Here is a 27943-nt window from a genome sequence, read left to right on the forward strand (position 1 = left end):
CCAGCTACTCCAGAGGCTGAGGCAGGAGAATCGCTTGAACCAGGAAGGCAGAGGTTGCAGTGAGCTGAGATCGTGCCATTGCACTCCAGCCTGGGCAACAGAGCGAGACTCTGTCTCAAAGGAAAAAAAAATAAGACAGGAAGAAAACTTAAATGCCTGTTATTAAAGATGCCAATCAGAAAAGGCCACATACTGTATGATTCCAACTATACACCATTCTGGAAAAGACAGGGACAGGTGGTGTAAAGAGGATTTTTTAGGGTGGTAAAACTCTCCATGATACTAAAATGGTCAATACAAGCCACTAGACTGTCCGAAACCATCGAATATGCAGACAGTATCCAACTTACAAGGGTTAAACTTGCGATTTTTCAACTTTATGAAGGTGTGAAAATGGTACACATTCAGTAGAAACTGTATTTTGAATATCTACAAATCCATTGTTTTTTTTCACTTTCAAATAGTATTTAATAAATTACATGAGAGAGTCAACACTTTATTATAAAATAGGATTTCTGTTAGATAATTTTGCCCAAATGTAGGCTACTGTAACTGATCTGAACACATTTAAGTAGGCTGGGCTAAGCTATGATGCTTGGTAGGTGAGGTGCATTAAATGCATTTTAGCCTGGACATGGAGAGCTCACACCTCGAGCCTGGCCAACAAAGCGAGACTCTGTCTCAAAGGAAAAAAAAAAAAAAAAAGACATGAAGAAAACTTAAATGCCTGTTATTAAGTGAAAGATGCCGATTGGAAAAGGCCATATACTGTACGGTTTCAACTATACAACATTCTGGAAGAGGCCAGGATAGGTAGAATAGAAAGGATTTTTTAGGGCAATGAAACTCTGCATGATACAGGCTGGAGTAATCTCAGTACTTTGAGAGGCCAAGATGGGCAGATCACTTGAACTCAGGAGTTTGAGACCAGCCTGGACAACGTAATGAGATTCCAACTCTGCAAAAAATACAAAAATTCACCAGGTGTGGTGGCATGTGCCTATAGTCTCAGCTATTCAGGGAGGCTGAGGCAGGAGGATCGCTTGACCCTGGGAGGCAGAGGTTGCAGTGAGCCCAGATCACACCACTGTACTGTCGCTTGGGTGCTAGAGTGAGACTGTATCTTAAAAATAAATAAATGCATTTTGAGTTATTTTCAACTCCTGACAATTTTATTGAGACATAACCCCAGAAGTCAAAGAACATCTCTACAATCAAGAGTGAACCCCAATGTAACTGTGGACTTTGTGTCATGATGATGTGTCAAAATAGGTCCACCCATTGGAATAAACGTGCCACTCCGAGGCCAGATGCTGACAGTGGGAGAAGTTACACATGCATGAGGGCAGAGGCAGACAGGGGCTCTGTGTTTCCGGTCAAGTGAGCTGTGAACCTAAAACTGCTCTAAAGACAAAAGTCTGCTTTTATAAAGGCAGCTGGATTATTATTATTTTTTCAGACAAGAGTCTCACTCTGACACCCAGGCTGGAGTACAGTGGCGTGATCTCAGCTCACTGCAACCTCCGCCTCCCAGGTTCGAGCAATTCTCCTGCCTCAGCCTCCCAGGTAGCTGGGACTACAGGCACACACCACCACACCCAGCTAATTTTTATATTTTTAGTAGAGACAGGGTTTCATCATATTGGTCAAGCTGGTCTCGAACTCTTGACCTCAGCTGATCAACCCACCTCTGCCTCAGTAATCAGTGCTGAGATTACAGGCGTGAGCCACCGCACCTGGCCAGTAGCCTTATTTCACTTTTATTTTAAAAAGATTCCTGAATACCACACAATCCTCAAATTGTGTTTACCAAAAAATCAAATACCTAGTGGCTGGGAAGCACTGTCCCAAATGCCTTTAAAGGCATATTCTCACAAATGTTCATTTTTCACGTACACTTGGCTTTAAAAGAACACATCAAATTTTACATAATCACAAAGGTATGTGAGTGATATACAAATGTGTTCTTGCACATCATTATAAGGCTATTAGTTTGTTCTATGCAAACATATATGCTAAGCTTAAATTTATCTTCTTCAAAAGCCACCTCTGCTCCTGCTGTGAGGTTTTAGATCACCCAAGTTTCACATTTCCTAAATCCCTCTCTGTTCCCATTCCCATTCTGTTTTTGTATAAATCTAAGTTTTCTCCTAAAACTTCTCTAGCGTCTCTAGAAGATAACTTCTGACAATTCCAAGAAACCCATGAGCAAGGTACTTAACACGTTTATGAGAAAAGCTGCCTCGTCCTCTGCGCTTTTCCTTCCTTCCTATAAACATGTGCAGATACCAGGAAAGTCCCCCTGCCTCCACCCACCAACAGTGAAGCTTCTGAAGATCCCACCAGAAGGCCGGCAGCCATCTCCAATCATTCTTCTGTTTTTGATGACAAAACAGTGATATGAACACCCTTTGCAGGAAAGTAACTTTTTTTTTTTTATTAAATGATACACTGAAAGTATAAAAAGTTGCCTCAGTACAAACAAGTTACAGAATAATGCATACCAAAGTGCTATGGACTACATGTGACAATTCTGTTTAACTTCCATTTTGATGATTTTATGTCAGTATCCAAAATTATATACTCTGGCATGTTTTCCTAATCTAGTCCTACATGATTACAATTCCTGAGGTAAACTGAGTGTTCACTGCCAACATCCTTGGATAACAACCAAGCCCCCTTGGAGAATTCAGATATTTATAGTCCCACATACAATATTATGGAATTCATAATTGTAATCAGATATTACAGATTAAAAAATAGAAAATGGGCCCTTGTAATACTTCTGCATCTATTTATAATTTTACCAATAGGGCCTCTCGAGATCTTGTGTAAGCATAGTTTAAAGCGATAAGTATAATTTAAGTGGATTTCATTAAGAATGTTCTGCATTTAGATAAAAATGGACTAATCTGTAAGAGGTGAACACTGACTAGCATCGCCAAATAGAAAATCCAAAGTCTGAACAATTTGCAAAGGAGCACAGAACTGACACCCTAAAGAGGATGCCAATTATGCCAACTACAGCTCTTACCACTCTTCCCCATGGAAAACCTTTAAGCTAAATGTTGTCAGTGTATAGGTGCCCAGGCAAAGTTTAATTCTGAATACACTACAGGACTTCTGCCAATCAGGAGCTGTCTACCACCACAGTCAGTTGTTTTCAATGAAATGAGCCTGCGGACACTACATTAAAAACTTCTTTAATAAATATCAACGTAGTGTATTACAGATAGCACAGACTATTTTTTTATCCCAAGAATAAAAATTGATATTTAATAAAAGTTTTGGAGCCCAAACAAGTAGGGGGCTGGCCCTCTCCTGGCTCACCACTGATTGCACACCCTGGGCCACATGGAGTTTAAACAATGCCATCTTTGAAAAATCACTTTCTGGTATTTCTCCCAAAGCCTGTCTCTTCATGCTTACTTCACATTCTTTATCTAATAAAATAAACTCTTTGTTTTATTTACAGCAAAATTATTACAGCAAATTTATTTCCCCTCTACCTTTTAATTAAATCTTCTAGTAGAAGCCAAAACGGTCTAAGAAAAGAAAAAGTTCATTGTTGCCTATTGAAAAGGTAATACAAAGAAAGCCCTTTCATTTCCTTACAAACTTTAAGGGCCTGTATAATACTTCCTAAATGGCCAGGCTAGGTGGCTCACGCCTGTAATCTCAGCACTTTGGGAAACCGAGGGAGGCAGATCACTAGAGGTCCAAAGTTCGAGACCCGCCTGGCCAATATGGTAAAACCCCATGTCTACTAAAAATACAAAAATTAGCCGGGTGTGATGGCACAGGCCTGTTGTCCCAGGTACTTGTGAGAGGCTGAAGCAGAAGAATCGCTTGAATCCGGAAGGCAGAGGCTGCAGTGAGCTGAGACCATGCCACTGCACTCCAGCCTGGGTGACACAGCGAGACTCCGTCTCAAAAACAAAAAATAAAACCCAAAAAACCCCAATACTTCCTAAAAACAATATATATATTTTTCAAGTGAAATCCAATAATCTAGATGACAGCTTTTATTCACAAATGTAGTTAAACATGAGGGGTGTTTTGTAGAAATTAAAATTTCTACAGACACTAGCAGTGCATTTTGGTAACACTGGGACAATAAATAAGTTATTTAATACATATAATTTTAAGATAAAAGATACCCAAAATGAAGCGTCATCTGTTTATTGCCTGAGAAACATGAAGATCTTCAATGTTAGTACTTTTCCGCTCCTCCTTTCTTGGGTGATCATCTGAAATGCACAGAAAACAATGTTAATACTTATCCCAAGTCAAAACAGGCAGATAGATAGATACGTCTACAAATACTTTAGGATGTTACATATTTAATATTGAGTTCTTTAGATGGTTTAGGATGATGAAAAAAACTCACTATTTTTTAAAAACTATTGACGAAACAAGAGGCCTGGTGCAGTGCCTCACACCTGTAATCCCTGCACTTTGGGAGGCCAAGGTGGGTGGATCACCAGAGTTCAAGAGTTCAAGACCAGCCTGGGCAACACGGTGAAACCCCATTGCTACTAAAAATAAAAAAATTAGCCCGGCGTGGTGGCAGGCGCCTGTAATTCCAGCTACTTGGGAAGCTGAAGCAGGAGAACTGCTTGAACCGGGGAGGCGGAGGTTGCAGTGGGCTGAGATAGCGCCATTGCACTCCAGCCTGGGTGACAAGAGTGAAACTCTGCCTCAAAAAAAAAAAAAAAAAAAAATAGAAAAAGAAATCAGAAATGCCTGGCACTAGAAACTCTAATTATTCAAAAGTGTTTCTTAACTTTTTTTTAAGTGGGTACAGTGCAACCTGCAGTATATCCATGCATAAGTACTAGTTACAAATCTCTCTTTTACATGTAAGGAATGGAATTTCTAAGAAAGGACAAGGTGTTTAATCAGCATTTTGAGGGTTGCCAAAGCTCTTCAATTAAAACACAATGAAAAACACTTCAAATAGAAATAGGAAGTGTTGGCTCACACCTATAATCCCAGCATTTTGGGAGGTGAGGTGAGTGAATCGCCTGAGATCAGGAGTTTGAGACCAGCCTGGCCAACATGGTGAAACTCTGTCTCTACTAAAAATACAAAAATTAGCTGGGTGTGGTGGCGGCTGTCTATAATCCCAGCTACTCGGGAGGCTGAGGCAGGAAAATTGCTTGAACCCAGGGGGCAGAGGTTGCAGTGAGCTGAGATCTTGCCACGGCACTCCAGCCTGGGTGACAGAGCGAGACTCTGTCTCAAAAAAACACAAAAAACCTAGAGACTTAATATCCTAATTCAACAAAAATGTAATGTAAAAACCAGATTCCTGAGAATGTATGAGCCCCAAACACTTTCTACAACTGATAAAACATCTTTCTTGCAACCATTTTGATAATAGGAAAAAAAGAATATAAATTTCGATAAGCTGCTAGAAAATGAAATTTTATCACCATAACACCTACTGGATTTTCTAATTCTACAATGTGATTATATACATGATTTATTAGTCCTCAGCAGCTGGTTATTCTCAGTGCCAACACCACTTTAAAGGTCTGGATATCAGATGGAAATCTCTCTCCCTTTATTTCAGGTAACTTTGCTAGCCAGAAAAATATTAACAATTTCCTTAGAAGGCAACAATTTTAGGTCTTCTAGAAAAATGTTATAAAAAGTGAAGTCTATTATTGCTTGACAGATGTGCAATAAAGTTGAGCTGATGACTGTCTCCATTATAAAAATCTGGTCTTTCATTTACAATAAAAATCTTAGCCAGGCATGTAGTCCCAGCTACTTGGGAGGCTGAGGTGGGACGATCACCTAGGCCTGTGACATCAAGGCTGCAATAAGCCATGACTGTGTCACTGCACTCCATCCTGGGTGACAGAGTGAGACCCTTTCTCTTAAAAAAAAAAAAAAAAAAATATATATATATATACACACACATACATATATATATTTATGTAAAATTTATTGAATGGCAGAAACTACTTTGCCTCCAAGATTAGAAGCACTAACAGCAGCAGTACAAATGCACTGGCTGTTATTTTAAAGGTGGGTGTGCCTACATAAACCCTCTTCATTTTTTTTCAGCACTTTGAAAACTTAGATGAGAAAAGCACTTTTTCGTCTTGGCATGCTTTTGACTTACTTCTCTTTTTTTTTTTTTTTGAGATGGAGTCTCACTCGCTCTATCACTCAGGCTGGAAGGCAGTGGCATAATCTCAGCTCAATGCAACCTCTGCCTCCTGGGTTTAAGTGATTCTCCTGCTTCAGCCTCCTGAGCAGCTGGAATTACAGGCACGAACCACCATGCCTGGCTAATGTTTGTATTTTTAGTAGAGATGGGGTTTCACCATGTTGGCCAGGCTGGTCTGCAACTCCTGATCTCAGGTGATCTGCCCACCTTGGCCTCCCGAAGTGCTGGGATTACAGGGGTGAGCCGCCACGCCCGGCCTGGGCTTCTTTCCAAGTAAAAGCCTGTTTAGTTTCAGTGTTTGATATTTCTGTTGAATGAGCTTCTGTGGAGATAAGGTGCTGTGATGTAGAAAATGAGGATTTTAATATCTTCGTAACCTTTTCAATACTGTCGAATAAGAGTTGTGCAGACAGTAAGCTAGAGTGGGAAAAGTAAATGGAATGCTTAAGTGTATTACCGATACATGATGCAATTTTGGCTGACCATTTTCAAGGCACTATACAAAGAGGTTGTGCCAAGAAAATTTTTGATGACAAAGAAAATAATCTGCAAAATCAGTTCTTCCCTGATTCGTTCAGCAGTCATCCTCATTTCTGAGGATGTCTACAGAGCTTTCCACATAACCGGCACTGAGACTGCTTTACTGACTTGAACTCGACTCTGATGTTTCTGGCACTTGAGTGGCGTGTAGGGGGCGTGTCTGCGTGTCTCTCTCCTTCCCTCCCTTCCTACCTCCATAAATACCTCTCTCCCTACGGTGTTTGCCCCATCTACCGCTTTTATCTCAGAAGAACAGAACTTGGTTAGGAAACAGTGTTACCTCTAACTTTCCTACTAGTCATTAGCCGTGAATATTAAGGAGACCACCTATGAAACCCTTACAACCAGGAAGCTATTTCTCAAGTTCTCAAGAGATTATTTTTCTTTATGGGACTGACAGTATCAATGACTTGGGGTTGCTGTGTTAACAAGTGTTAACGTGTACAATATCCATTGGTGACAAGTGAACACAGAAACTCACTTTGTCATATATTCTTCGTAAGTGTATAGACTAATAAAGCCTTTTTGGAGGAGAATCAGATAATATCTACTACATTTTAAAATATGCATATCCTTTGAACCAATAAATACTTTAGGCATCCACACAAGAGAAATGTGTGGACAAAGATATAATACTACATCACAATACTATAAAAGCAAAATATTTAAAACTACATAAGAGTGATTATAAGCCTGGGCAACATGACAAGATCCTGACTGCAAAACATTACAAAATGAGCAAGGTGCAGTGGTGCACCCCTATAGTCCTGGCCACTTGGGAGCCTGTTTGAGCCCAGGAGTTCGAGGCTACAGTGAGCTATGACTGTGCCACTGCACTCCAACCTAGATGAAAGATTAAGAACTCATCCTAAAATGATAAAAAGAATGATTATAACAATACTCTGGAATATGAGATCTACAAGTATCAGCAAGTGAAAAAAAGCAAATATATAGGAAAAAAATATGTAGGAAGAAAATATATTTGCTGACAGCTAAACAATGAATCTTGGAAACTCATACCCACTGGCTTTCTTCTACTAGGTTGTATGCCAAGAGTTGGGTCTGGAGGCTGAAGTAAAGGTCCCTTCAGAAATAATGCATATATATTTAAATACACAGAAATGAGTCCTGAAGGGCCCAGGCATGGCCAGGGGCAGTGGCTCAAGCCTGTAATCCCAGCACTTTGAGAGGCCGTGGCAGGCAGATCACCTGAGGTCATGAGATCGAGATCAGCCTGGCCAACATAGTGAAACCTTGTCTCTACTAAAAATGCAAAAATTAGCCAGGTGTGGTAGTGCACGCCTGCAGTCCCAGCTACATGGGAGGTTAAGGCAGGAGAATCACTTGAACCTGGGAAGCAGAGGTTGCAGTGAGCTGAGATTGTGCCACTGCACTCCAGCAAGAGTCCATCTCAAATCAAATAAAATCAAATCAAAATAAAATAAAAATGAGTCCCAAAGAATACCCAACAAACAGCTAACAGAGATTCCTTCTATAAAAACGGAGGAGAATTGAGGAGTTAAGGAAAGGCAAGAAGGAAAAAAGGAAGGTTAAAGGGAACTTTATATTATTTGAAAAATTTAGAGATTTACTCATGTACTAGCACAATTAATGTTTTATTTTGCTTGTTAAGTACTTGCCAAATAGTCGGCAGGAATGTCAGTTCCTTACCAATCCCTAAAAAGAGAATTTCGAAAACCTCTCCCTAATCTATACATGGAAAGGTCTACAGGAACAGCAAGCAGGAGCGTGCTGATTCTGCTGCTAATGCTCTGCCACAGGCCTCAGAAGAGGCACTTAACCTCCTCGTCCTGGAACCTTCTTGAGGTTTCCTCAACTGTAAAATACGTAGGTGGCAATGACTTCTTTTCCAGTGTTCCATCCCATCCAGAATTCTAAGATATACAGAAAGTTATCTCCTAGTGCAGTCAGCAACAACCTCCCAAAGAGGTTATCCTGATTCACAGTTTACTTTCAGACCTCAAGAGACAGCAAACATCTACCACAGTCACTACTGTTCAAAGTTTAGGAAAACTACAAAGGCAATCCATTTTAGGTGTTTCCTGAAAGTTTGTGTCAATTTTCAAGATTTGCATTTGTTCTGATAATCAGCACCTGAACCTGACCTGTAACTGTCCTTAAAAATCGATCAGCTCGGCCGGGCGCGGTGGCTCACGCCTGTAATCCCAGCACTTTGGGAGCCGAGGCGGGTGGATCACGAGGTCAAGAGATCGAGACCATCCTGGTCAACATGGTGAAACCCCGTCTCTACTAAAAATACAAAAAATCAGCTGGGCATGGTGGCGCGTGCCTGTAATCCCAGCTACTCAGGAGGCTGAGGCAGGAGAATTGCCTGAACCCGGGAGGCGGAGGTTGCGGTGAGCCGAGATCGCACCATTGCACTCCAGCCTGGGTAACAAAAGCGAAACTCCGTCTCAAAAAAAAAAAAAAAAAAAAAAAAATCGATCAGCTCTGGCCGGGTGTCACGGCTCACTCCTGCAATCCCAGCACTTTGGGAGGCTAAGGTAGGCAGATCACAAGGTCATGAGTTTGAGAGCAGCCTGACCAACATCACAGTGAAACCCCGTCTCTACTAAAAACTAAAAAAAAAAAAAAAAAAAAAAAAAAAAGTAGCTGGGTGTGGTGGCGCACACTTGTAGTCCCAGCTACTAAGGAGGCTGAGGCAGGAGAATCCTTTGAACCTGGGAGGTAGAGGTTGCAGTGAGCCAAGATCACGCCACTGCACTCCAGCCTGGGTGACAGAGTAAGACTCTGTCTCAAAGAAAAAAAAAAATTTGATCAGCTTTCTACTATAAGTGCAAACACTGAGCTGTAACCCACTCAATTCAAATGATGAAGCTGGGATCCTACTGCTGATGTAATCAAAATAACTGAGGGCCAGGTTCAGGCTTGTGCCTGTAACCCCAATACTTGAGAAGCTTAGGTGGGAAATCACTTAAGACCAAGAGTTCAAGACCAGTCTAGTGAACACAGTGAGATTTCCATCTCCACAAAAATTAAAAAATTAGCTGGGTGTGGTGCCTGAAGTCCTAGCTACTGGGGAGGCTGAGGCGAGAAGGTGAGAGGATTGCCTGAGCCCAGCAGGTCAGCGTTACAGTGAGCTACGATCGCACCACTGCATTCTAGCTTGGCGACAGAGTGAGACCTTGTTTCAAAAAAATACATAAAAATTTAAAAGCTACTAAAAGCTCATTTAAAAAACAAGTATTCTGAAAGAAATACGGACCATTGTCCGAAGAATCTATAACCTGTAGGTAACTTTCACTCTAACATAAACGGTATCCTAAAAATGCAAATGACTTAGAGAAGTCTGTATTTAGCTATGTGTATTTAGCAATCTTACCTTTTACTTTGTAGTCATGGAGAGAAAAGAAAATGATCACTTGATAAAAAGCTATCTATTTAGTATTATAAGGATCTAAGCTGCTCCAAAGACTATGAATTTACATGAAAATTGGAGTTTTTGAACTTCTTTATTTTACTTTTTAAACATTTAATTTGTTAATTTAAAAAAAATGGAGAAAAAAATTTCACCAGGTCACTTAGGCTAGTCTCAATCTCCTGGCCTCAAGTGACCCACCTGCCTTAGCTTCCCAAAGTGCTGGGATTACAGGCATGAGTCACTGTGCCTGCGGTTTTCAATACTTCTATAAAGAAATTACATCTAAGAATTTGGCCCAGTTACGCCTGCCGCCCTTCCCTGACCAAGATTCCCTTTCCAAAAGGCATTCTATTTCTTGGAGTAACATAGGCTAACCATATTAGATAGAAGCAGAATTAAACTATGACACAAAAGCTCAGTAAAGACTCCAAAGAAAAATGTATAGGAAGAAAATATATTTGCTGACAGCTAAATGATGACTCTTGGAAACTCATACCCACGGGCTTTCTTCTACTAGGTTGTCTGCCAAGACTTGGGTCTGGAGGCTGAAGTGAAGATCCTTTCAGAAATGCATTCTGGATGCCATCCTTAGTTCCATGCAAGAAATGCGCTAAAATCCCATACAAAAGAGGTCTACATGCAGGAAGAAAATAAAACCAAAAGCTCGTAAATTTGCATAAACAGGAAAACCTTAAAACATTTATTCCTTAAAAGGCAACCTGTGACACCAAAATGACCAAGTGATTCATCAGACTTTGAAAAGCTGCATGATTATTATCCAAACTGCAAATGATTTGTACTTTTGAAAACTATCATTTAATTTAATGACAATTTTAAACCCCAGAGAAAACATGTTAACAACTTATACCGCATCTACATTGAGATATCACTGCTATCAATCCACAGGAATTTATCTTTTAAACTCCAAAGTCCAGTATAATATTTCCCAATACCTAATACACAACCCTGTCTAATACACAACAGGTATTCAATAAACACCTCTTGATTAATAAATCTTTGCCCTGAGAAAGTCTTAGGTCCTGAGAGCCAGGTGGCCTGGGTTCAAATCTTGGCTTTGCCATTTGCTAGCTGTGGGACTCTGTATAAGAACCTGCCCAGCCTCATGTTTCTTCCTTTACAAATTAGGATAAGCACCATCCCTCCCTTACAGGGCTGTCATACACTGTATGAATTAATAAGTGTCAAGTGTTTTTTTTTTAACTGCGCCGGGCACATATAATATGGTATACAAATGTTAGCTCCTATGTAGCTAACATTTATTTATATTAATATTTATGTGACTTAGTATTTTAAAACCTTCTTTATAGTTTATGGAACACTTAACTCTTTTCCTCTGATCCTCACTGTGTAATGTCAAAACCATCAACTGTAATTTATAAAAAACCACAGCCAGGAGATTTGCTAGAGATTCCCTCAGACAGTAAACAAAGTTTACACTTGAACCCCAAATCCCATATTCATTTCCTCACAATGTGCTGCCTGGGGATTCATACCAGTACTCTTGCATAATGGAAAGCTGCTCTGCTGACAATAAAGAGTGGTACAATGGAAATGTTTTCCCTTGTTTCCAGTCTCATATTTGAAAATACAATTAAAAGGATTTGTTTTAATTTTTAATTTTTGTGGGTACATAGTAGGTGCATGTATTTGTGAGGAAGATTTATTTTTTGAGATAAGTATCTATTTATTAGCTAGTATAATGGTTTAAAGTGCGACACTCCCTTCCAAAGATGGAATCTCATTGCCCTCCCTTTGAATGTGAGCTGAACTCACTTCTAACTGGCAGAAGGCTGACCTCAGAGGCTGCGTGGTAATGGCACTATGGTTTCCTCCTTGGTTTCTCTTGGATTGCTGCCTTTGGGAGAAGTGAGATGCCTCAGGACACTTCAGTAGCCCTGGAAAGGTACATGTGGCAAGCAACTGAGGCCGCCTGTCAATATCCTTATGAGTTTGGAAGCAGATAGTTCAGCCGCATTCAAGGGTTCGGGCTTCAGACTACAACCCTGGCTGGCATCTTGACTACAACCTCACGGGGGACCCTGAGGTAGACTCACGTGACTAAGCCAATCCCAAATCCCTAAATATCCCACAAATAACCTACGTTGTTGTTCTAAGCCACCAACTTCTGGAATAATATCATGCCAATTTTTCCATGCCACAAGGAAATCAGGAAAGTCAGTCTCTTTATTTAACAAGATGCTTCAACTCTTATGAAAGCATCACCTAGTAACATAAAACAGGTCTCTTTGTTTACTTTACACTAACCTTCCCCAAAGTGTTCATTGGTTCAAGATGATTTTTAGATGTTAAAAATTTTATTTTTCAAATTAATATTCAATACAATTTACTTGTGATAAAAATTTTGGGTTAGACATGGAGGCTCAAGCCTGTATAATCCCAGCAGTTTGGGGGTACTGAAGTGGGAGAACCGCTTGGGACCAGGAGTTTGAGACAGCCTGGACAACACAAGGAGTCCCCCAGCCCTACAACAGTTTTTTAAAAAATTAGCCACACAAGGTAATAAGCACCTGTGGTCTCAGCTACTTGGGAAGCTGAGGTGGGAGGACAGCTTGAGCCCAGGAGGGAAAGGCAACTTGCGAATTCATGGATTAAGGCTTATTTTTTAAAAATAAGTTCAAAAAAGATAATTTAAAGAAAAGGGCAGCCTCATAATACCTTGCCTGTAATTCTGAAATGCAAAATTCTGAAAACTGGATTCTCTTCCTATATCTGGCAAAAAATCATCAGATGATATGGCTTGACCTAACAAGACTATTACAGACTTTATCTTACTTTATCTGAAAATATTAATGTGCCAAGCACAATGGCTCACGCCTGTAATCCCAGCACTTTGGGAGGCCGAGGTGGGCAGATTACCGAAGGTTGGGAGTTCGAGATCAGTCTGACCATCAAGGAGAAACCCAGTCTCTACTAAAAATACGTAACTAGCCGGGCATAGGGGCACACGCCTGTAATCCCAGCTACTAGGAAGGCTGAGGCAGGAGAATCGCTTGAACCCGGAAGGCAGAGGTTGCAGTGAGCCAAGATCGTGCCATTGCATTCCAGCCTGGGCAACAAGAGCAAACCTCTGTCTCAAAAAAACAAAAAAGAAAAAATTAATCTGATTGTGGAACACTGCCTTACGACTCCCTGGCACCCTGGCACATATATGTATTATTTGATATAGGTACCATATTACTTTCTTTTTTTTAAGAATTGAAGTCTCGGCCAAGCACGGTGAATCCCAGCACTTTGGGAGGCCGAGGCAGGCGGATCACGAGGTCAGGAGATTGAGAGCATCCTGGCTAACACACTGAAACCCCGTCTCTACTAAAAATACAAAAATTTCAGCTGTAGGAGTGAAAAACACAAAACAAAAACTAGCTGGGTGTGGTGGCACATGCCTGTAGTCCCAGCTACTCAGGAAGCTGAGGCAGGAGAATTGCTTGAACCCAGGAGGCGGAAATTGTAGCGAGTTGAGATTGTGCCATTGCATCCTAGCCTGGGCATGGAGCAAGACTCCGTCGCAAAAAAAAAAAAAAAAAGCAATTGAAGTGTCGCTGTCAGGCTGGTGTACAGCAGCAAGATCATGGCTCACTGCAGCCTCAAACTACTGGATTTAAGCAATCTTCTTGCCTCATCTACCTAACTAGCTAGGACTGCAGGAATGTCATTACACCTAACTAACCATACTACTTTTTAAAACCTGAAAACTTTTGAATTTTCAAAACATATATCTGGCTTCAATAGTTTTAGACGCAGCACTGTAAATGTGCAAGTAAAAAGTATAAAGCCAGGTGTGGTGGCTCACACCTGTAATCCCAGCACTTTGGGAGGCCAAGGTGGGTAGATCATGAAGTCAAGAGATTGAGACCATCCTGGCCAACATGGTGAAATTCTGTCTCTACTAAAAATAAAAAAATCAGCTGGGTGTGCCTGTAGTCCCAGCTACTTGGGAAGCTGAGGCAGGAGAATCACTTGAACCTGGGAGGCGGAGGTTGCAGTAAGCCAAGATCATGCCACTGCACTCCAGCCTGGTGACACAGCAAGACTCTGCCTCAAAAAAAAAAAAAAGAATAGAAAAATGAGTAATATGTGATTATGGCAAACTTTGTGAATGCAAATCACTGAAGCATGAAAAACCAGGGCTTAAAGAAGTTATCTAACTTTTAAAAAATAAAGCGGTTTCAGCAACTGTTTTTTACTTCCTCATCCTCTCTCAAACTTACTTCTCTTTTAAAAAAAATATGAAACGTTTCACAAATGTGCATGTCATCCCTTTGCTGGGGCCATGCTAATCTTCTCTGTATTGCTCCAGTTTTAGTCTATGGGCTGCCAAAGTGAGCAAAAACTTAATACTTTCATCTAAAGTAAGTTCTCAAAAGCTACCAAGAAGCCAACAGGAGTAAAATCATTGCTTATTTCCATCAATTGCTAAATGTAAAATATCCTGTACTAAACGATGCAATACCTCACTGCTCATACTGAGTCACACTTAGATTCACCAAATTATTTTTCTCACTGTTCTCAATTGTACAGTTTTTATACTTTCCAAAACTGGAATTGCAGTGACTCACGCCTGCAATCCCAGCACTTTGAGAGGCTGAAGCAGGTGGATGGCTTGAGCCCAGGAATTGGAGACCAGCCTGGCTAACATGGTAAAACACCAACTCTACAAAAAATACAAAAATTAGTCAGGCATGATGCCACATGCCTATAATTCTAGCTACATGGGAGACTGAGACGGGAGGATCACTTGAACCCAGAAGTTCGAGGCTGCAGTAAGCCATGATGAAGCCAATGTACTCTAGAGCCTGGGCACCAGAGTGAAACCCTGCCTTGAAAAACAAAACACAACAAAAACACAGCACTTAGGGAGGAGGAGGGGGGCAGATCACTTGAGGTTGGAGTTTGAGACCAGCCTGGCCAACAAGGCGAAACGCCATCTCTACTAAAAAAATATGAAAAAAAATTAGCGGAGTTTGGTGGTGGGCACCTGTAATCCCAGCTACTTGGGAGACTGCGGCAGGAGAACTGCTTGAACCCGGGAGTCAGAAGTTGCAGTGAGCTGAGATGGGGCCACTGCACGCAGCCTGGGTGACAGAGTGAGACCCTATCTCAAAACAAACAAACAAAAAACCAAACCACACACACAGGAAGATGAGGGGAAGAGAAAGGAAAATGTCATAAAGGAGACAATATCTGAACAGGGCCAATAGAAAGGAAAGATGCTCCGATAGGAGGCGTTAAGAGGGAAAAAGTGATCTGGGGATTCTAGGCTAAGGGATTGGTTTACCAAGGCAAAGAAGCATAAAGCTGCCAAGTGTTTGCAGGGCACAATCAGAAATCAGGTGTGAGCAGATACAACAAGAGACAGGGGTAGAAACAGACCTATGACTCCGAAGTTACATTTTTTCAAGGAAAATACATTTTTATTTTTCTTTCTTCTTTTTTTAGGCTAGAGTACAGTGGCACCATTATGGCTCACTGCAACCTCCGTCTCCTGGGTTCAAGCGATTCTCCCGCCTCAGCCTCCTGAGTAGCTGGGATTACAGGTGCCCACCACCATGCCCAGCTAATTTTTGTAGTTTTAGTAGAGATGGAGTTTCACCATCTTGATTAGGATAGTCTCGAGCTCTTGAACCCGTGATCCGCCCACCTCAGCCTCCCAAAGTGCTGGGATTGCAGGCATGAGCCACCACGCCCGGCGAAAACATATTTTTCGTTACATTCAAGTGAGTCTTGAAATTAGCTGTTTTGTAAGTGTGTTACTGAGAATTGATATCTTATAGGTGCTGACTGTAAAAAAAATTCAGTTGAACATTCAGATTCAGGTTCACTATTTGCTCTCTGATGCTGCTTAATAGTAAAGTATATTCTAAATTCTAAAAAAAGGAAAAAAAGAAAGATAGAAGCCTAAAGTGCCATGCTAAGCAACTGGGACTTCATTTTACACACTATGACAAAGATGATATATGATCCTGGAACATTAATTTTACACAAGGATTTGTGGGAGAGTTAAATTGAACTGGAATGTCACTGAAAACATTTGTATGGTAAAACAAATAACTTTAAAAACTTTTTTTTCTTGAGACAGGGTCTGGTTCTGTCACCCAGGCTGGAATGCAGTGTGCGATCTTGGCTCACTGCAACCTCCGCTGCCCAGGTTCGAGCAATTCTCGTGCCTCAGCCTCCCTAGTACCTGAGGCTACAGGCACACGCCAGGGTGCCTGGCTAGTTTTTTTGTATTTTTACTAGAGACAAGGTTTAGCTGTGTTGGCCATGCTGGCCTTGAACTCCTAACCACAGGTGATTTGCCTGCCTAGGCCTCTCAAAGTGCTGGGATTACAGGCGTGAGCCATTGTGCCTGACTAGACATGGGGTTTCACCATGTTGCCCAGGCTGGTCTTGAACTCCTGAGCTCAAGTGATCCACCCACTTCAGCCTTCCGAAGTACTGACATTACAAGATGAGACACATCACCTGGCCTTAAGAACTTTTAGGATGAGAAAACAACGTTTCAAAGAAATTTCTAACTAAAAAATGACTGCTTTAAGCTATGTTCTCAGGCGTCCTATTTATTTTTCTTTGGCTATCCAGGGATCCCCTGGAAAAAGCTTAAAAAATACTCAAATAGAAAAAAAAAAAAAAAAAAAAACTAAGAAAACTAGAAAGTGGTCATCCTCCTTTACAAGAGCATATTTCATCTGTATTTACGATCGCTGCTCATCACTTGCATCACTGCCTGAGCTCTACCTCTCGACAGCAGCACTAGATTCTCAGAGGACCGGGAACCCTACTGTGAACTGTGCATGCCAGGGATCTGGGTTGGGGCTCCTTATGAGAATCTAATGCCTGATGATCTCTCATGGTCGCCCACCATAGTTAGTAAGAGGAGGTGATGGAGGGCAACGGAGGGAGTAATTGTAACGAAAGCAGAGGGCTGATTCAGGAATCTTGGCAGAAAAAGGAATTCAAGCAAAGCTTGGGATTGGGTGTTCAAAGGTTTTTGTGTTTTTTTTTTAAGAAAGGAAATAACTGAGTACATTCCTAAGTTGAAGTGGAGGAAGAGTTAAATACGAAGAAAACAACTGACAAAGCAAAGCGTCAGAGGCCAGGCACAGGCGACTCATGCCTGCAACCCTAGCACTTTGGGAGGCCAATGCAAGAAGATCACTTGAGGTCAGGAGTTCAAGACCAGCCTGGGCAACAAAGTGAGGCTTCCTCTCTACAAAAATAATTTTAAAATACAAATAAAAGTTAAACATTCACTTGGTATATTTTCAGAGTTTTGGGAAAAGAAAAAGTTAAAATTATAAATTAAGGGAAAAAAAAAAAAAAGAACAGAACAAAGCCTTAGAAGGAGCAAGCCTCAAGAAGTCAAAAGGAACTAACCCCAGAAAGAAGTAGAGACGCTTAGTCACTCTGAGGCCACAGGATGGAGAAAGAAGTAGAGATGCTTAGTCACTCTGAGGCCAAAGGAATTTTAGCTTCGGCAAACACAGACCTCATCTGACTTGTTCACTGCTGCACATCCTGGATTTAATACAATGCTCAACACACACTAGTCTGAATAAATACTTGCTGAATTAAAAAGAAGCAAAACCACCATGCACAATTATGACTAATACAGTATTTGGAAACTTCTTTAAAAAAAATTCTTACATTGTATTATCCTTTGATTCTTCAAATGCATTTAGTTCATGGATGAGAAACTGTCTGTCCAATGGAACTACAGGTTGACCAGATTCTGGGAGAAAGAAATTTATGAGAACATTGAGTCTATTAAACTAAAAAGCAAATAGGATTTTGGTAAGATTCACATTTACCAAATATACATTTTTCATACTTTGGAAGAACAATGATAACACATGCCAAGACAGATTCAACTGCATGTGATTTTATGACTTTCAAAATATCTCTTTTGTTAAATGCATGTCCTAATACAGTTTAACATAAATTTGCTTTTTAAATTCCCCAGTGTTTGGTTGGAAAAATACTGTTTCTATATCCAAATGACAATACTAAATTTTAGAAGTCTTCTTACCAAAAACTTATTTTTGAAAAGAATATCCATTTAGTGATTTTCTTTCTCCGCTGTGAGCTTCCAATATGACAAAGAAAAGAAGGAACCACAGTCGTGCCAAAAAGGGCTGCAGCCATGTTCAGCCTATTTGCTACATGAACTGTGCCCGATGCACGCATGGTGGTGCATGTCTGTAATCCCAGCTACTCAGGAGGCTGAGTCAGGAGAATTGCCTGAACCCAGGAGGCGGAGGTTGCAGTGAGCTGAGATCGCGCCATTGCACTCCAGCCTGGGTAACAAGAGTGAAACTCCGTCTTAAAAAACTTTTAAGAAATTTGTCACTCCAAACATAGTGGAGGCTGAAGCAGTCAGGGCTATTTCTGAAGTGATGTCTTTGATGCCTATGTACTTCCCAAGCTCTATGTGAAGCTACATTACTGTGTGAGTTGTGCAATTCACAGAAAAGTAGTCAGGAATCGATCTCGAGAAGCCTGCAAGGACCAAACACCTCCACCCCGATTTAGACCTGGGGGTGCTGTCCTACAACCCCCACCAAAACTCATGTAAGGAGCTGAGTAAAAGATTGAAGACAACTATTCTCTGGAGAAAAATAACATAGAAATTGTACTTGATATTGCTTATTAAGTGTATCTGTGCCAGATAGGGTGGGGCTTTTGTGTGTGTTTGACCAAGTGTGAAGTGACAAGTAGTATTTTCATGGGGAAGAAAGCTTATTTACGTAATCAGTTTTTTTTGTTGGGGGGAGGGGTAGGAAGAGATGGAGTCTTGCTCTGTTGCCCCCGCTGCAGTGCAATGGTGCTATCTGAGCTCACTGCAACCTCTGCCTCCTGGGTTCAAGTGATTCTCCTGCCTTGGCTTTTCAAGTAGCTAGGATTACAGACGTGTGCTACCATACCCAGCTAAATTTTTGTATTCTCAGTAGAGATGGGGTTTTATTATATTGGCCAGGCTGGTCTGGAACTCCTGACCTCAGATAATTTATCCCTTAGGACTCCCAAAGTGCTGGGATTACAGGCGTGAGCTATTCATTTAAATTAAACCTTGTTTACAGTCATTTCCTTGCCCTCACAACTTGCATAGCTGTGTGAAATAAAAAGGAGTTTAGGCAAAAAAAAAAAAAAAAAAAAGATATCCATTTAGTGATAATAATTAAATTAACCTGTAAGTGTGGGGAAACTGGAACTTTCACACTTTGCTGGTGGGAAAGCACAATGATGCAGCCACTTTGGAAAACAGTTGAGCAGTTTTCTTATAAAGGTGAGCGTGTGTGCGCTTAACCACACAACCCAGCAATCCCACTCTTAGCTTTTTACCCCAGATTAATGAAAACATCTTCTCACAGAAACCTGTATGTAAATGTTTATGGCAGCTTGGTTTCTAACTGCCAAAACTAGAAGCAATCCAGTGTCCATCAACTGGTAATAGATGAGCAAACTAGCGCAGCCACGCAATGGAATACTGTTCAAAAGAAAAACAAGCATGGCTGAATCTCATATGTATTGTGCTAAGTGAAAAGAGGCAGACGCAAAAGGCTACATCCTGTATGGTTCCATCTGTAGCAACAGTCCCCAACCCCAAAGCCACAGATCAGAGATCGGGCAGTACAGCAGGAGGTGAGCAGTGGGCAAGCAAGTGAGCGGAGCTTCATCTGTATTTACAGCTGCTGCCCATCACTTGCATCACTGCCTGAGCTCCACCTCCTGTTGGCAGCAGTAGCTTCTCATAGGACCGGGAACCCTACTGTGAACTGCGCAGGAGAGGGATCTGGGTTGCGGACTCCTTATGAGAATCTAATGCCTGATAATCTCTCACTGTCGTCCATCACCCCCAGATGGGACTGTCTAGTTGCAGGAAAACAAGCTCAGGGTTCCCACCCATTCTACATTATGGTGAGTTGTATCATTATTTCATTATATATTACAATGTGATAATAGAAATAAAATGCACAATAAATGAAGTGTCCTTAAATCATCCCAAACCATTCTCCCAGGTCCATGGAAAAACTGTCTTCCTCGAAACCAGTCCCTGGTGCCAAAAAGGCTGGTGATATCTTGTTTGTGATTGTGGTGGTAATTACGCAACTGCAGGAATTTGACTAAAACCATAGAACTGAACAGTTTAAAAGGTAAATTTAATTGTATGTAAATTATATCCCAGTTTTCTTAAAAAGCCAAAACATTTAATATGAAAACTTGACTACTGTCACTATATTTCATTCTAGTGAATCCCAAGACCCCTAACTCATATCACGAAAATATCATTTTCATAACTTTCTTCTTTTCTGGGTGTAACTGGTATCATACATCCATCTAGAGCAAACTAGGGAAAGCAGAGATGCTGATATTAAAGATCCTGAAACCAGTAAAAATCACCAGTCTTTATCTAGCTAACATGTATGTTTAATATTAAATAAAAGATCTGTAATGAAAAATTCTAACTTTACAAAGAATCTATTCTCTCTTCCAAAATCTACTTCCTGGTCTTGTTTCTTTAGTGAGGCTTATCTGTGAGGCCCGCAGTAGTCAAAGCAGAGACAGACCCTGAAACAAGGTAATCCAATGATGCACATTCAGGGTGCCTTGGACTGTGCCCCAACTGCATCCCCCACCCCTCCAACTGGATGGTAACCGGGATTCTGACTCATTTGTATCATCTCTCCTCGCTTTCTTGAGAGAAGATATTTAAAATGTCAGCAGAAGATATTAAAAATATTCTCACCACTCAGTAACTGCTACACTTCAAGAGAAAATTTACTTCTTAAGAAATAAAATTCAACAGGTAGAGGAAATTGATCTTATCCCCAAAATCATTCTGTGCCTCCTATCACTAGGCCTCCTATTACTAGGATGAATTTGGAGTTTCCCTGCTTCGAGTTGGGATATTTATCCCTGCCCAAATCTCATGTTGAAATATACTCCCCAGTGTTGGAGGTGGGACCTGGTGGGAGTTGTTTGGGTCATGGGGGTGGATCCCTCATGGCTTGGTGCTGTCCGTAACACAGTGAGTGGGTTCTCCTGAGATCTGGTCATTTAAAGTGTGCAGGACTGACCTTCCCCACCCTTGGCCCTGCTTTCACGATGTAATGTGGTAAGTAAAAGCTCCCCAGGGCCTCCCAGAAGCCATGCAGATGCCAAGGCCATGCCTGTACAGTCTGAGGAACCGTGAGCTAGGGAAACCTCTCTTCTTCACAAATTACCCAGTCTCAGGTATTTCTTTTTTTTTTTTTTTTTTTTTACTTTTCTCCTAATTTTTCTTTGCCAGCTGCCATGTAATCAGGTATTTCTTTATAGCAGTTCAAGAACAACCTAATATACCTGCCTAGTCCTTTATAAATACCATGCTTTTACATACATACATTTGTAACTATACCTAACCACTACGTAGTAGTAATAATTTAAAGTTTTATCTCCATTATATATAGATATATATATATACACACATACACACACATATATATATATCCACATATCTACATATATAGATAGATATATAGATAGATAGAGAGGTAGAGAGAGAGAGAGAGAGAGAGAGAGAGAGAGAGAGAGATTTTTTTTTTTTTTTTTTTTTTTTTTAAAGAGGCAGGGATTAGGTGCCCAGGAGTTCAATATCAGGTTGGGCAACATAGGGAGAACTCATTTCCACAAATAACAAAAAAAAATTAGCTGGGCATGGAGGCATGTACCTATGGTCCCACGTACTCAGGAGGCTGAGGCAAGAAGACTGCCTGAGCCCACGGTCAAAGTTGCAATAAGCCATGATTGCACCACTGCAGTCTAGCCTGTGCAACACAGTGAGACCCTGTCTCTGGAGGGAAAAAAAACACAGAGAGAGAGAAACAGGGTCTCACTCTGTTGCCCAGACTGGAGTGCAGTGTTGCGATCATGGCTCACTGTAGCCCTGACCACATGGGCTCATGTGATCCCCCTCCCCCGCCACCCACCCAGCTGCAGCTAGGAGTACAGACATGTGCCACCGTGAATGGCTAATTTTAAAAAATCTTTTGTAGAGATGGGGATCTCCCTATGTTGCCCAGGCTGGTCTCAAACTCCTGGGCTCAAGTAATCTTCTTACCTCGGCCTCCGAAAGCACTGAGATTACAGGTGTGAGCTACCCACACAGCCTATTTTTAAATAAATAATACATTTAATCTGTGTATATTTTCAAAGCTTAATACATATTAAAAAACTGGTGGCAAATAGGACAGAATACCAACAATTGTTTATTCTCAGTACCAGGAATAATAAATGATTTTTCCAAATATATGCCTAGTTTAAGTGATTATTTAGTTGTGTATTTTCCCTACAATATAATATGCCTTATGAGAATTCGTTTAAGCTACTGAAAGAACCCAGGTGATTTTTGTGTCCCTGTCACCCAGATGACACCGTTTGGTAAGAGAATTCGATTTCTAGGCCAAACACTTCCTGAGGATTGGGGGAAAGGGAGAAACAGATTTTATGTAATAAACAATAACCACTTACCTGCTATGAGGACAGATGCGGTATACTTATATTTGTTGAATTCTAAATACTCCCGAATTAATTCATTAATTAGAAGGTTTTCATGAGACAATGATGGTCGGGGTTCTCGGTCATCATCCAGGGCATTGAAAACTTCAGCTCGGATCCTTGCTTTTAAATGCCCTAATACCCCTTTTTTTTCCAAGGTGTCCTTTAAAACTGTTCGATATAAAATATTAAGGCTTCAGTTACAGAGTAAATTTGTCATTCTGAGGCATACTTTGAATAGAAATGTTGAAAAGATAAATGGTACAATAGCAGCTCTCAATCAAAACTATGTGACAAATTATTAAACTATTACACTAACTCTCATGAGCCATGTCGATACTAAAAAATACAGTTTCCAAGTTGCAGTGAGTTAGTCTTAATAGACTTGAGCAAATTCAAGTTCATTCTTACATCATCGGCACTGTTAGGGGCCGTAGTCTAATACACATTCTTTAGTGAGGGGAAAAAGCAGGGAACAGGATTATAGTTGCTTACTGTGTATGTTCTATCAATAGTAACTACTATGATGATACTCTTCCCTCTGAGACCATAACAGGACATTAAATTTGGAGGCAAGGGTCGGGCGCCGTGGCTCACACCTGTAATCCCAGCACTTTGGGGAGGCTGAGGGGGGCAGATCATGACATCAGGAGTTGGAGACTTGTCTAGCCAACATAGTGAAACCCCCGTCCCTACTAAAAATACACACACACACACACACACAAAAGCCGGGCAAGGTGCCAAGAGCCTGTAATCCCAGCTACTCAGGAGGCTGAGGCAGGAGAATCACATGAGCCTGGGAGGCAGAGGTTGCAGTGAGCCGAGATCGAGCCACTGCGCTCCAGCCAGGGCGACAGTGCGAGACTCCATCTCAAAAAAAGAAAAAAAATTGGAGGCAGGAAGGAAACTGAGGGCAAAGCTAGAGCCTCTGGCCGTGGCCGGGAGACAGCAGAGAGCAGTGGCGTGGAGAGAGGAGAAGCGGGTCTGCCTGCCCGATTCTGGAGTGGCACCTCTCTAAATGCCACCTGAGCTGAATCCCGAGACTCTCATGTGTTTTCAAGAGTGTCTGCCACTGCAGACAGGTTCTGCTTGTCACTAACAACCCCTGGTCTAGAAAGATGATTCAAGAAAACAACTAGACTTGGCGAGGTGACTCACACCTGTAATCGCAGCACTTTGGCAGGCCAAGGTGGGCGGATTACCTGAGGTCGGGAGTTCCAGATCAGCCTGACCAACGTGGAAAAACCCGTCTCTATTTAAAAAAATACAAAATTAGCTGGGTGTGGTGGTGCATGCCTGTAGTCCCAGCTACTCAGGAGGCTGAGGCAGGAGAATCACTTGAACCCAGGAGGCAGAGGTTGCGGTGAGCTGATATTGCGCCACTGCACTCCAGACTGGGTAACAACAGCAAAACTCTGTCTCAAAAAACAAAAAAACAAAAAAAAAAAAAAGAGAGACAAACAGACGAGAGAGAGGGAGAGCGCGCGAGTGAGCATGCGAGCGAGCGAGCGCGCAAGCAAGCAACTACTTTCCATAAAAGGAGTCTGTTGGGTTACTGTATAATAACCTTTTATATCCAGAACACTTTAGGGAGTGAAAAGGTGTTTTGGGTTTTTCGTTTTTGTTTTAAAGACAACTATGAGTTATTTCCTCAGAACAGCAGGATTCTGAAATTTTAAGTCTTAATGGAAATCTAAGATGTGACTGTATCAATGTCATCTTAACGAGTCAAGGATGTATACACAGACAGAATGTAACTTAACTTATTGAGTGGCCAGAGTCACCATGACAAAGCAGTTCTGATCATGGGATTTGGCTGTACATACTTAGTATAGATAATGGGAATCTTAGGACTGAATTGGCACCATCCTGTGTAGTGGTCTGAAATTTTCTATTTTCCAACAGTTCCTACTGGCTAAACGACAACTTCAGACAATCAATACAACTCTTCTACAGAGCCTAGAACACAGCGAGAGCTCAGCAGGTGTACCTAGGAGCATTATAATACAGTGCTGGACACCACTGGGAAATCACTGTAGTTTAATACTGTTCTGCGCCCCATCAAAGGCACCAGATAAGTACACCACAGTAACAAAAATCAGTAAAGACAGCCCAGGAGCTTATTCAAATCAATATGGATAGAAGATATTTTTAAGCTTCAATAAATAACATCAACAATAATCCTGGATCATAAGACTAAAGAGATACAATCTTTACTGACTTTTGATCTTTCTTTCCCCTCATTTTTAAAAGCATCCCTTTTTTTTTAAAGCACCCCCTTTTTCCTCATTTTTAACGCATCCCTTCAACCTTCTTGGAGACAGGTTAAGAACAGTTATCACCCGATCAGACTTTGTGACAGGCCCATAAAAGGAAGGTACAGCCTTATTGTACTCTTAAGATCATAACTGAAATCCTATTCTCTAATTCCATCTTTAGAAATTAGATGGAGAGATTTTTGTCATTGGCGAGGATCCTGTCCCAATTACTCTGTATTACACACAGTACAGCCTCGAACTGGCCAGAGAAACCAGAATTAAAGACAGCAGAGTGAGGAAACCTAGCACGCCTCATCAGCACCTCAGTGGTAGATTACCAACCCATGCCTCAGTTGCCTTCTCCAACATAATTAGCTCTACCTCTCAGAAACAGAACCAAATAAAGAGGAAAAATGGGCACAGTGGCTCATGCCTGTAATCCCAGTACTGTGGGAGGCCAAGGTGGGTGGATCACAAGGTCAGGAGATGAAGACCATCCTGGACAACATGGTGAAACCCCGTCTCTACTAAAAATACAAAAATTAGCTGGGTGTGGTGGTGAAGGCCTGTAATCCCAGCTACTTGGGAGGCTGAGGCAGGAGAATCTCAACTCGGCATGCAGATTGTAGTGAGCCGAGATTGTGCCACTGCATTCCAGCCTGGTGACACAGCAAGACTGCATCTCAAAAAAAAAAAAAAAAAAAAAAAACCAAGAACAACAACAACAACAAAAAAAAACCGGTAAAAGCCCATAAAATGTAAGACTGGCTGGCAAACAAGTTTTCACTGGCTTTCTTCTGGAAGTCCGTATCATTTTACCTTTCCCCTATTACTTATGCTTAGATATCCGGGCCATCAAAACTTCTTCAGAAAGGTCTTAACCTTGCTTATATTTCAAGAGTATATTTTTTAATTTTTATTTTTATTTTCTGAGACAAGGTCTCATTTTGTTGCCCAGACTGGAGTGCAGTGGCATCAGTGTACCTCACTGTCACCTCTACCTCCAGGGCTCAAGCTATCTCCTGTCTCAGCCTCTGGAGCTGGGAATACAGGCACAGGCCACTGTGCCCAGCTCTTTTTTTTCTGGGGGCGCGGGGCGGTAAAGATGGGATCTCACTACATTAGGTAGGCTGGTCCTAAACTCCTGGGCTCAAGCGATCTTCCCGAAGTATTAGGATTACAGGCATGAGCCACTGTGCTTGGCCCATTCCAAGTGTACCTTTAAAACCTCTGAAATTGTATGCAATATTACATGTGATGTGTAATTTCCCTGGGAACAAATTCTACAGATTGTTCTTGTGGCCAGAAGCATGCCTGTTTTGTGATTGTTCACCAGCCCTGGGCCCCAAACACACACTTTTACACTTGCCTCCTCTCTAAAATCTCTAAGAATTGCTGGTTTAAAACCTGACTTCCCTGCAAACTGGAACTGTTTTTATTTACTGGACAGCAGTATTACTCAGTGTTTAAGACCGGACACACCGGTGCATCACAACTAGGTTCCCATGCTGTCTCTTTCTAGCAAAATCACTTTGGGCTACTTCACCTCTCAGCACCTCAGTTTCCGAATCTATGAAATGGGCACAGGGCTGTTACATGGAAACAATTAGGTAACACAAGGGCTGAGTAGTGCCTGACATATGAGGCTGAACGGTAACTATTATTACTATTTCTTGTCTGGACATCTGCTTCAAAGTAAAGTGTACAAATGGCATTCGTGAATCGCACTTAAGTAGCTTACAGTATCTTTTCCTGAAAAGACAGGAGAATGGCCAGGCCTGCAAACGTTTTGCCTCTAGTTTCTCCCGGTGAAAAAGGAGCCAGACGCTCACTCCTGTAATCCCAGCACTTTGAGGGGTCCAAGGTGGGAGGATCGCTTGAGACCAGGAGGTCAAGAGCAGCCTGGACAACACAGCAAGACCCCGCGTCTACAAAAAACAGAAAAACGAGCCGGGCAAGGTGAGGAGCGCCTGTATTCCCACCTGCTTCGGAAGCCGAAATGGGAGGATCGCTGGAGTCATGGAGTTCGAGGCTGCAGTGAGCTGTGATCGCGCCACTGCACGCCAACCTGGGTGGTAGAAAGAGACTTTCTCTTTGAAAAAAAAAAAAAAAAGAAAGAAAGAAAGAAAAAAGAAAAGGCGGGGAGGGCAGGGCTGCTTCGCAGGTTGTCGTAAGGATCCAGCGAAATCCTCACAATGCGCCCCAAGCGAAGTGTCGAGGGCGGCGCCTAACCCGACGGGGGTTGTGGGAATCGTAGTCATTAGCCCCGAGAGCCACGCCCGGTCCAAGCACGACAGCCCCGGCAGGCTACAAGACGCGCCGGGGGCCCACGACGCAGCCCTGCGGGCTTCGCAGACGCCTGCGGATTGCGCGACTCCCGCTTTGCCTCCGCACCGCCGTGAAACGCGCCAGCGGACAACGTCTCCCCGAGCAGGACCCAGACAGCGCCGGCCGCTCCCCGAAGGCCCTCGCAACGAAGGACGAGCCCTGAGAAAGCCAGCGCTCGGGTTCCGCGCGCTCCCCTCCCGTCCCATCCTTTTCACAGAACGAAAGCGCCCCGCTTCCCACGCAGAGGCCTCCCCGCGGGCACTCACCGGCCTTCAACTCCGCCACGGTCGCCATTTTTCAACGGCCGCCGGGGGCGCGCCCCGGCCGTGCGCACGCGCAGCTCCGCCCCACTCACGCCGCGGCGGCGTCTGTAGCCAATAGGCGCACAGCCGTGGCCCCGCCCAGTCCCGCCCCTCTCAGTCTCGCTCTCCACGGTTGGGTGGGTGGTCACTGTCGACCGGAGACTCCACCAATCAGCGAGCGCTCTCGGATTGCCCTGCTGAGCGAAAAAGGAGGGACGTCCCGGACCGAGGCAGGTGCGAGCTTTTAGCTGTGGGTGCTGCTCACGTTTAGCCGGCTGGGCTTTGTATCGTCTCTGCAGCCTCAAGTACTGACTGCTAATAGTTACCACCTATTAAACCTGTGGTTCTCAGA

General features: G+C 42.3%; 1 protein-coding gene and 1 non-coding gene across 3 annotated transcripts; both read right to left on the reverse strand.

Annotated features, from left to right (window-relative positions):
* Window positions 1-2410: 2410 nt before the first annotated feature.
* Window positions 2411-27636, reverse strand: CEP20 (centrosomal protein 20). 2 transcript variants are annotated; one of them, XM_003944624.4, is made up of 5 exons: window positions 27556-27636; window positions 22677-22874; window positions 17814-17898; window positions 10624-10760; window positions 2411-4250 (listed from the first exon to the last, which is right to left on the reverse strand). In XM_003944624.4, the coding sequence occupies exons 1-5, from the start codon at window positions 27581-27583 to the stop codon at window positions 4174-4176; spliced, it is 525 nt and encodes a 174-aa protein (XP_003944673.1). In that variant the 5' UTR covers window positions 27584-27636; the 3' UTR covers window positions 2411-4173. The 2 variants fall into 2 exon arrangements, with proteins under 2 accessions (XP_003944673.1, XP_074237708.1); XM_074381607.1 differs by lacking the exon at window positions 10624-10760.
* Window positions 14390-14496, reverse strand: LOC120367423 (U6 spliceosomal RNA). Its single transcript, XR_005581813.1, has one exon. It is a non-coding gene; the product is annotated as a U6 spliceosomal RNA (small nuclear RNA).
* Window positions 27637-27943: the final 307 nt, after the last annotated feature.

The sequence above is a fragment of the Saimiri boliviensis genome, chromosome 12 (assembly GCF_048565385.1).
Source record: "Saimiri boliviensis isolate mSaiBol1 chromosome 12, mSaiBol1.pri, whole genome shotgun sequence".
Taxonomy (NCBI): Eukaryota; Metazoa; Chordata; class Mammalia; order Primates; family Cebidae; genus Saimiri; species Saimiri boliviensis.